Source organism: Phacochoerus africanus, chromosome 10 (assembly GCF_016906955.1).
Source record: "Phacochoerus africanus isolate WHEZ1 chromosome 10, ROS_Pafr_v1, whole genome shotgun sequence".
NCBI classification, from domain to species: domain Eukaryota; kingdom Metazoa; phylum Chordata; class Mammalia; order Artiodactyla; family Suidae; genus Phacochoerus; species Phacochoerus africanus.
In genome coordinates, this window is record NC_062553.1 from 32,777,028 (window position 1) to 32,787,325 (window position 10,298).

The 10,298-nt window shown below is 50.7% G+C and overlaps 1 protein-coding gene across 1 annotated transcript; it reads right to left on the reverse strand.

The window, feature by feature from the left end:
• Positions 1–1,607: 1,607 nt before the first annotated feature.
• PHOX2B (paired like homeobox 2B) lies at positions 1,608–5,194 on the reverse strand. The gene is made up of 3 exons (XM_047798943.1): positions 4,594–5,194; positions 3,554–3,741; positions 1,608–2,568 (listed from the first exon to the last, which is right to left on the reverse strand). The coding sequence occupies exons 1-3, from the start codon at positions 4,832–4,834 to the stop codon at positions 2,053–2,055; spliced, it is 945 nt and encodes a 314-aa protein (XP_047654899.1). The 5' UTR covers positions 4,835–5,194; the 3' UTR covers positions 1,608–2,052.
• Between the last annotated feature and the right edge of the window lie 5,104 nt (positions 5,195–10,298).

The following is a 10,298-nucleotide window of genomic DNA, read 5'->3' on the forward strand; positions in this document are numbered from 1 at the left end:
CCTTCTCAAAGCCAGGAATCCTGCCTAATCCTGCCTTCCCTGCCTCCCCTCAGACACCCTCATGTTCTTTTGTGCTCTCTGACTGGGAAAAAAAAATTTAAAAAGAACCAGAAGAATTCTGCCTGCTACCCCAAGCACTAAGTTTTATATTGGCTGAATTTCACTGCATCAATTTAGACTACCTACCCACCTAGGTTTCCAGAGCCACGGCAGCTTTTAGGTATTTTGTGCAATTTCCTCTGTCCTCTTTTATCATTTTTAAATTAATTTTTAAAAATATCCAAACCAAAAATGAATCATGGAAAAGTCAGAAGAGTTCAATTGCTAGACTTGCTTTTTGTTTTTATTATCAACAATCAAGTTAATGGTACACTCTTGGAAAACTATATGCACATGTAGAAATATTTCCCTTTTAAATAGAAGCATTCATTATAACACATATAAATAAATTCGAAAATCTGAAACATAACTTATGATGCTTATGTTCACAAACATAGTCCAACAAGAAGAAAAAAAGAAGTCAGACAGACATGCACCTGATGACAAAAATATATACCATTGCCTGAATTGTGGTCTCTCTAAACACAAAGGAATTGAACCCGTGAGAACCTTATTATTTCATAAAGACACGCCATAGAGACTACAAGAAGAGAAAAACATTATACGGTCACGTAGAGGAGACGGTCTGTACTGATATTAACACGATACAATTGAGTCACAGAACACAGCTGTAGAAAGACACCAAAAAAGTTAAAGCTTCAACATCCAACTAATATCTATAGCTTGTGCCTTTTAAAATAAAAAAACAAACGAACAAAAAAATCCCAACAGAGATGTCTAAACTGCGCGAAGAATGGAATCATCAATATACAGTCCATCCACCGTACAGGATGTGAGTCCATTTCGGATCAAACAGAAGTGCAGGCACTTCCGCAAACTTGTGTGCACGTCTTTTCCTTGCTGGGTAGGTTTCTCTGCAGCCAGTTGCGTGGACTGCAATTGACTCCAATCCAAAGCAGTGCCAAAAAGTTCAGTAAAAGCTGGTGGAAGAAAATGCCGATGTGGGGATGTCAGGAGAGAAGAAAACAGGGAAAGGTTGAGAAATACGTGACATAGTTTGCAGAGGCTGCGGATGAAAAGGCATCTCATGTATAGGGCATCTTTCAGGGCCGAGTGGCTGCACAGATTCAGGTGGAGAGTTGCAACTGTGTGGGGGTTGGATGCGCAGATGGCGGGATGGTGTTCCACGAGGTGGGACAGGCAAGCGGACACGAGGAAGTCCCCTTGGCCGCGGGGACAGTCTGCAGGATTCGGCGCCTCGGCGGCCCGAACCCCAGGACTAGAAGGGAAGGGGGGCTGGAAGGCATCCCTACTCTTCCCTGAGGAGGGGCCCCACGTGGAGAGTCTGTGCTGTCCCCAGAGTGCGGATGAATTTAGGGGACTCGCAAGACAGAACCTCGGCGCCCGCTGCAGCTTCCCTCTTCCCCCTTTACTTTAATTTTTTTCTTGGATTTTTAAACTTTCGGATTTTTTTTTTAACGTTTTACTGCCTTCCTTTTTTTCCCCCCTTTAATTTGGGGGAGTTTTGTTTACTTTTCTCTTTCTCAAAGCAAGTCACTGAGTTGGTTGTGGCCTCCCACCCCTCTCTCCCTGTCACCTGCTCGGGCCACAGACACACATTCCCCGAGACAGACATACAGCGACACGCAGACACAGCCCCCTGAGAGTGCCCCCAAGTCCAGGCCGCGCCGCTCACACCTCCCAGTCGGCAGGCGGAGCCCGGGCCCGGCCGCGTGGCCCCGAAGCAGGTGCGAAGCCGGAAAAGCATTTTGTTTCGATTCGTCTCGTTGGGAGGGTTGAGGAAGGGGGTAGGAGTGGGGTTGAAATGGGGGCGACGCTGTTTTCTCTTTATTCTTATCGCGATTACTTTAGGCTCTCCAGGAAAAAGCCACGGCAGCAGCGACAACAATAGCCTTGGGCCTACCCGCTCGCCCACTCGCCCGCCCGGACCCGGCTCGCCCGCCGCCGCCGCCGCCGCCGCCGGATCCCAGATCAGAACATACTGCTCTTCACTAAGGCGGCTTTGGCACCGTTGGGTCTTTGGAGCGAAGATAGGACGCTGGCGAAGGGGCCCCCGAGCGAATCCGGGATGGAAGTGATGGGGCCAGGGCCGGGAGCCCAGCCTTGTCCAGGGCCCCCGGCTGCTGCCAGGCCTCCGGCCGCCGCCGCTGCTGCTGCCGCCGCCGCCGCCGCCGCCGCCGCTGCCGCTGCAGCCGCGCCGCTCTTGCCGGGTTCGCCTCCCGGACCTCCAGGCCCCGCAGCCCCCGGGGCTCCTGCGGGACTGGGCCCGCCGCCGCCGCCGCCACTCGCCCCGCAGCTGGGAGTAGGGTTAGGGTTGGGGCCCGGGCCCCCAGTGCTGTCCGGATCGGTGCTCTTGGCCTCTTTGCTTTCGTCGTCCCGGGAGGAGTCAGACTTCTTTCCCGAAGAGCCGTTCTTGGCCGCGGCTGCTGCGGCCGCTGCCGCGCGCTCCTGCTTGCGGAACTTGGCGCGGCGGTTCTGGAACCACACCTGGCCGGAGAGGAGAAGAGAGGCGGTGAAGCAAGGGGAGAAAGAAAGAAACGGGAAAGAAAAGCCGTTAGGACGGCCTACGTTCCATTTTAGCTGGTTTTAAACTCCACGCGCCGCGGGTACTCCCGCGCGCATCCAGCCCAATAAATCTGCGCCGCCTGTGGCTGGTGCATCTTTGGCAACACTTTCTTAGGGCGACCTGAGCATGCCCCGGAAATGGTGGCTTGCAGGAGAGGTACAAAGGCCACAGGTCCCAGAAAGACCCTCTAATGAAAGCCCTTATTTTGGCGGACCTTTGCTCTGCTTCCCGAGTCATCCCAAACTCGCCATCACCTCTAGGCCTCAGGTCTCAAGTTAAACTCTAGTTGATAGACGGAGGAAGGAGTCTCAGGGTTTGGTACCTGCTGCCCATCCTGGCCTTTGGGCCTGGTGGAGCTAGCGTTGGTGCATACTGCCCCTCCATTGGGGGGATTCACCCGGAGAGGCGCCGGGCGCCCGCTCCTGAGAGCACCTGTACTCCTAAACTGTTAGAGTAAGCCGCGGATCTTGACCTTCGGAGAATTCCAGCCCCTTTGCAAATATGCTGCAAGTCACAGTTCCCGGGAATATGCACCTATACTTAGACCGTTAGCTCCGAGTTAAAAGCTCTTCAGTTAGGAGGTGTTTGGCGAATAAAATTACCTATAATACGGGCGCAAAGTCTGCACTCCTACCCCTGGGCACTTTCTGTCCCCGAAATGTCTCTCTCATTCACGTCCCAGGGCCTCTGCAGCGCTGGCTGCGGCGGGTAACAGTAGCATCTGTGACCTTATAGCTAATAATGCACTCCCTAACCCTTCCCGGCGCGTAGCACCTCCGAACTTGGCCTCTCAGGAGAGATCTGGGAACTTGAACCTTCAGTAGAATCACCTGCACCCCCGCCCCCGCCCTGCACCCCTGCCCTGAGCGATGCCGCAAAGCCGGGTCGATTTCCTGGCGCGTGTACCTGGACTCGCGCCTCGGTGAGGTCGATCTTCAGCGCCAGCTCCTCCCGGGTGTAGATGTCAGGGTAGTGCGTCTCGGCGAAGACCCTCTCCAGCTCTTTCAGCTGCGCGCTTGTGAAAGTGGTGCGGATGCGCCGCTGCTTACGCTTCTCGTTGAGGCCGCCGTGATCCGTGAAGAGTTTGTAAGGAACTGGCGGACAACAGAGGGGACAGAGTTTGAGCAAAATGGTCTAGAGCGCGCGGGCCGCGGAGCCGGAATGTGGGGACTCCAAGGTCAGGTGGCACTGGAGCCGCCGCCGACACCCGCGCGGGAGAGTGGCCGAGAGGAGCTGGCGAGAAAACCGAACAAATCAGTTATATACGGAAACAGGGGCGCACACTTTGGGCTTTAGCGGGGTCCCTCTGGGCACAAGTGCCTTTGGGTGGATTGAAATAGCGCAGTGGAGACAGCTGAGGGCCAGGGACACGAGAATGCTTTGAGAAGCAAAACCCAGAGAGGAAAAAAGTCTGAAAACCTCAATCGGAATAAAAGGAAGCCAAGGAAGAAGTTACCAAACACTCCCACTGTTGAAACTTTTTAATTCTCAAAAGTTGGCCCAGCCTAAAAGTTGGGGGAAAGCGCTGCAAAAAATAATAGTAATGATAAATTTAAGAAATAATCATAAAAATGACCAGCCAAAGAGGTGTGAGCCGCTGTCGGTTCTTAAAAAGAGAGAGAGACACTGCCAGTAATGAGCTTTACTCTTTGTTATTTAATTATTTTCTAAGCTTTACGTCTCATCGCAAAGTAAATAAATTATGCCTATCATTTTGGCAGCTTAAGATAATTTTGTTGGCGGTTCGGGTGTGACTAGGATAGTGTAACCCTGTAAGTGAATTACCCCTCCCTGCAATCGCTTCTAACGTGATAAATTCTTTCATTTGTGTAAGCAAATTTCGTTTGGTAAATACTAAACACATTTCCATTTTCAAATGCAATCAAGGCTTCCTATATACGAGCGGAAAGGCGGCTTTCTCCGCTGAGAAAGCTAGCGGTCCTTACCTGCGGCGTACGGACTGCTCTGGTGGTCCCTGAGGGTGCCGAGGCTGCAGGATCCCGGCGTGAGGGACGGGCAGCCGGACGTGGCCCCAAAAGTGGTCCTTATCGGGTTATACTGGAAGCCACTGGCCTGGCTGCAGGAACTGAAGTCAGCATAGGCTGAAGCCAGGCTCGAGGTGTCCATCCCAGCCATACAGGACTCGTAGGCAGAGGAATTGAGGTAAGAATATTCCATTTTATACATTGAAAAGGCTCTGGATGGCTCAGCCAAGTGGAAAAATGAAATAAAAGATGGGTATGGAGAAGGTGGCTGGAGTGGGGAGATGTGCACAGCTCAACGCCTGCCTCCAAACTGGCCTCCTTACTACCAGCAGAGCCTAGTTTTATGAAAAAGCCTCCTATGAGATGCCTTGTCTGAGGTCTCTAGAGCATATAGTCCTCATAATAAACTTGGCTCTTTCCACTTGGACAATAGCAAAGCGGTTGGTCTTATTGCTGGCGCTTTTTACATGACAATAACTCATCCGTCTATTGGGCTGGCACTGGGGAACTGAGCTGTCCAACCTCCCTATCATTGATTCCTGCATCTCTAATTAGAATTTAATACCACACCATTACGCACTGAGCCCCTGATCCTCCCTTCTAACCAGCTCCCTGCCCTTTAATTCAATCACACTACTTGGAAATAATGAAAGTTGGGTGACGATTCTCCCTGATCCAATTTCCCCGAGCTTTTAAGCCTTTTTAACTGATCATATACCTTAGGCATAAATTGAGATAGTGTGTGTGTTTTCCCCCTTCCTCCTTCCCTCTCTCTCTCTCTCTTCCTCTCTCTCTCTTTCTCCGTTCGGGAGAAGAAACCTTGATGTCATAGAAAACCTGTTTTGTAAGAGCGTTACACGCTCAATTTAACAACAAGCCTACCCCCTGAAGTGCATGAAATGTTATAAAGGACTGGGACATTGGCAAGACTCAGGCGCCCTGTAACATAGAGTAAGTGGGCCAAGGGGGTTTATGTGAACGATAAGCGGATTTCTTTAAAATACACCTGGTAGAGGTTTGTTGCCTTTTTTTTTTTTTTTTCTAAGCATCTTGTAAATTGCATTTCTTGTCGAGGCTTAATGTGCGCTCCTAGAGACTCCGCTTACACAGCCATTTTAAAAGTAAATGAACATCCGAGTAAAGCTCTTGAATGTAAAACATCTGGATTGTCAACCGCTGGCTACTTTGCGCTCAGTTCTGGGTTCTCCTGCATTAGCTCAAGGTTTGCGTTTTGTTGGCTTGTGTGGTTGTTGGTTTTAATTCTGCTGTTGAGCTGGCAATCAGGCACGAACTGTCCCCACATGTGTCTCCTCTTCTTTCTTGGGTGCTCTCTCTCTCTCCCCTCCCTCTCTCCCCTCTCTCTCTCTCCCTCTCTCTCTCTTTTTCCACCTCCACCTCCACTTTCAGGAGCCCTCAATTCCCCAAAGATCAGAAGCTTCGACTAGAGGACTGCTGTCTGCTTGCCCTTTAGGTTTGCTGACTGCAGGGAGTGAAATCTTTGCTCTTTAAATGGCCAGGCTCTGGGTCGGGGACTTTTCGTGTCCAACTCCCCAGGCTCTTGGGTGCTAGCAATAAGGCACAGACCAAAAAAATAAAAAATAAAAAAATGAGCCATGATTTGTGGACCTCGGGAGCCCCATGATTTAAGCGGAGGGTAATTTTCATTTGGTTGTTAGGCTCTAGCAGAATAAGGGAAACTATTTCATTAAATCCTTCCTCTCGGTGGACAAGAGGAGGAATGCTTAGTTGATTCGCCGTGTGGTGTAAACAAACCCTGGATATTTTATATGAATTAAATGTGTAGATAATTAGTTTTATTGCATTCATTACCCCCTTTATGTGCTCTGTAACAAGTCAGTAATTAAAGTAACAAACTCATAAAGTCTTTATAGGGGCATTTAGGCGTTCAGTGTTTGCCAAACTAAGTGGTTTAATTCGATGCTAGTGCCGGGGAGTGGATGGGCGCCCGCTCTCCACTGCCACGGTGTTTTATTGCGCACTAAACTGCAGTGGACGCTGTAATGGATTAAACAGGGACAGCGGCCCCCCAGCCTCGCGCTTCTCCACTGGGTGAGTTTCAGGCTGGTTTCAGGTGATGGCGGGTCCTCTGGACGTGAGAAAGCACCGAAGTCGGGAGTACAGGCAGCGGGACCGCCGAGGAGCCTGGTGATAGTTTTATGGGGAGAGCTGATAGTTTTATTGCAGTTGTATGTTGTACAATGTGTATTTGATAAAGAAAGGCCCTTGGTGACCAGTGTGCACTTTTTTGTGCACGGGGGTGAAATGAAAATAAATGTGTACAAGGTTTTACTGCGGCGGGAAACAAATTGCAATGCTCTAAATGGTTTTTCTTTATGGGCACCAGACAAGAGGAGAAAAGAGATGCAAACATCTGTCTTCAGTCCCCTAAACCTAAAGGCCAGCAAAGACGGATGGGGATCCAAGTGTTATTACAGTGGGGATTTGTCTTTATTTATCCCGCTCTCATGAATATGAATCTGCATTTGGATGGAGAGGTGGCTGTGCCCCTTTGGACGCTACACATAGGACCCCCCCGCCCCCGCGGCCTGACTTATAACTACCCCCCCCTCCCCCCCGCCAGAGGTGGGAGATAGGTTGTCGAGCACAAGGCTGCGATTGTCCCAAGTTTCTTGAATTCCTGGGACTTTTCAGGGGAGCTTCCTATCTCTCCCAACGCTACACAAACACAACCGCCGCCCCAGGCCCACACTCGGGGGTATGGATGAGGAGAGCACAGGCCCCTGGCATCCCGCTAGCCCTCTCTTCCTGCTTATATGGGGTTTAAGCGCTTTTCTCTGCAAAAGAGAGTGACACGGTGGTGTCCGAGAGTGCATGCGTTTTTGGCTCCAAGACCCATGCTTTGCAGTAACCACGTTCACACCCCTCTGGGCGCCTGCGCCTGGGTGCACCCGGGGTGGTGTCTTCGCTGGGTACCGAGCGCGCGCTCTGCCCAGGAAGCTCCATCCCAGCCCCGCGGGGTGGCTCCGCGACCGGACCCGACCCTACGCCCAACCCGAGTGCAGGGCCATTCCTCTTTGGGTCCTAATTTGTGGACAGTCCCTAAGCCCCACTGGGGCGGAGGCGGATCGCGAACTCGGAGTGTGGGGGGAGCTCAGAGGAACAGGGTGTCTTTCGGCAGCTTTTGAGGATGGCTTCCGCGGAGACGTAGAACTTTGGGATTTGGTTGGTGCCCGGAGGCAGTTCCTGCAGGCTGGGGACGTTGGGGTGGGGAGTGCGGTGTGCAGCTCTTGGGTGTTGACCGGGCGTCGGAGGGTGACCCCGGGGAGGCCGAGGACCTGGGGAGGGGGCAGGACTCCGCGGAGGGGCGCGGGCTAAGCCAGAGCGAGGCCTCCGGGGGCGCCCGAGGGAGCCGGCGAGGGGCCGACCCAGCCCTAGCCAGGCAGGGCACCGCCTCGAGCTCCCCGCGGCCTCCCGGTCCACCGGGTCTCTCCGCGCCCTGTGGTCGGGGGCTCCCCTCGGCCTCGACTCCCCGCCTCCTCCGACCCACCGCGTCAACCCTGGCCCAGGTGCCGGGCCCTGACCCCCGCCTCTCCCCAGGCGCCCCCTGGTGCCCGGCCTTGCGGGGTCGGGATGCTGTGCGCCTCCTCTTTGTACCGGGAGACCTTTCAGCGCCGGGACCGCACGGTCGGATGAACAAATGCGCTTGACTTCATTTTCCCCTTTGTAGGCCTTGTAGGTTTATTTTGTTCAGTGTCACCGTCCCTCTCTTCACCCCACCCCCCACCATCCCTGGCTCATCGTCCCCTCTGCGGGTCTTTTGTGGTCCGGGGTCCTGCTTCTGCTCCGAAGATGAAAGGAGTGAGGGGCTGGGCCAGGCCGGAGCCCCAGCCCTAGCGCCCTGTTTTGTTCGAGTTGTGCTTTCTACACGCGAGCTCTCCCCTAAAAGTTGTACCAAATGGTTAATTTAATTATTCCAACTATAGACCAACTGCTTCAGCAGCCTCCACCACGCGTCTGGGAGGAAAAAAGAAACCATCTATAAGAAATAATCTAATAAAAGTGAAGTGTAGAAAAACCCCTCCTGATTTTCAACCGGCACAAATAGAATTAGAGCTTCAGCATCCTTTTCCCAAACAGACCTTTTGTCCAGATCACAACTTCAGCCAACCAGCAATGTGTACAGTGCCCGCTATTTATTTTAATAGAGGCAGTGGGTAGCGAGATGGATTGATAGATAAATGGCCACATGGATAGATGGATGGTTTGATCCATCTTCCTCTGACTTCTCTTTCTTAATATGTGTACACGGTTGATTTTTTTTTTCCCTGCTGATTTTTTGAATCAATAATGGAAAGGCAATGGCGGGGGGGTGGGGGTGGAGGCCATTTAAAGCACAAAAAAGGGAAGAGACTACCCGCATATATACCATGAGAAAAAAAAAATGTTTACATGCTACCCAGTACCAAATGAAAAACGTTGAAAGTTTAAAAGAAACTTTTCTTTCCTTTTCTTTGCCATTCATAGGAGGGTTTCTTTTTCTTCTTCTTTTTTTCCTTGAAAGTCAGAAAGAATGTTAGGAGACAAGGAAACAAAACACAAAACAAAATGCCATTGTATTGTAGTAGCAATTCATGGGAAAACGCTTGTCAGCGTCCTAATGCCTGACTCCTAGGAGGCTGTTTGGAGGCTGTTTTACCACAGGCAAAGCACAATAACATGGGAATGAATAAAATATTAAATACCAGTGAGAGTTGCAGAGGAATTTTCTGTTTGATTGCTTTATTTGATGCTGCATCTAAATTATACCAGCACAGCAAGGCCACTGCCTGCCAAAGGCTCCACTCGGAACCAACAGTTCCCTCAACCGGAGAATTAAAAGACAAATTTGTCCTTGGGTTTCTCCAAAAAGATTTCTGCAGGCAGAAGTCTTTCCCACCCACCTGCGCTAGGAAAATAACCTCGGCAGGATTTACTGGGACACCCTTTCCCCAGAACATAAAGGACACCAGCCACAGCATCCCCAAGCATGAAGATCCACCCCTATGGAGACACTCTCCTAGCATTTTGGAATTTTTACCACCTTTTCCACTTGCCTAGTAGCTGTAATACACATGTTTCATAATAGATACTTCTTTATATTTCTGGTAACTAACCTCCTGGCACTATGAGACAATAGTATATGCAGAGCAATGAACACAGTAGTGCTTGGCAACTGGGAAGAAGTCAGTGGATTCTTTGGCCACCGGTATTGTGATGGTGGTGGCAATGATGACGAGAATGATATTGGTAGAGTCTCCTTGAATTACACATTAATTGCTTGACTTTGGAGTGTGGATGGTGCATGGACAGTGTCTTTTCTATTGTATATTTATAATGCATGTGGAAGAGGGAAGACACACCACAGCATCCTCTAGGACATCAAATGGGAGAAAATAAAGCAACCAAGCACGAACACTCCATTTTTTAGGAATTTACCAAAAGGCATGTATGTATATAAATTAATTCTGTGTTTTGTCTGACATAATGCACAGTATTTATGCATGATTAAGGTGGGTGTTTACTCCTGTATGTAAATATTGTATGTTCAGGGTCATGTCACTTTAAAAGGGACTTGCCCTGGGTTAGCTGTGTGAGTTTGGGTTAGAGCCTTGTGGCTAACTCATAAGTGGTGTTTCTGTATTGGA

Bases quoted from the DNA above. Each gene is read 5' to 3' on its own strand.
- PHOX2B (XM_047798943.1), bottom strand. From the start codon at position 4,834: ATGTATAAAATGGAATATTCTTACCTCAATTCCTCTGCCTACGAGTCC. The intron at 3,742-4,593 runs GTAAGGACCGCT...GTTGTCCGCCAG, and splicing joins GAGCAGTCCGTACGCCGCAG to TTCCTTACAAACTCTTCACG. The intron at 2,569-3,553 runs GTACACGCGCCA...CTCTCCGGCCAG, and splicing joins TCACCGAGGCGCGAGTCCAG to GTGTGGTTCCAGAACCGCCG.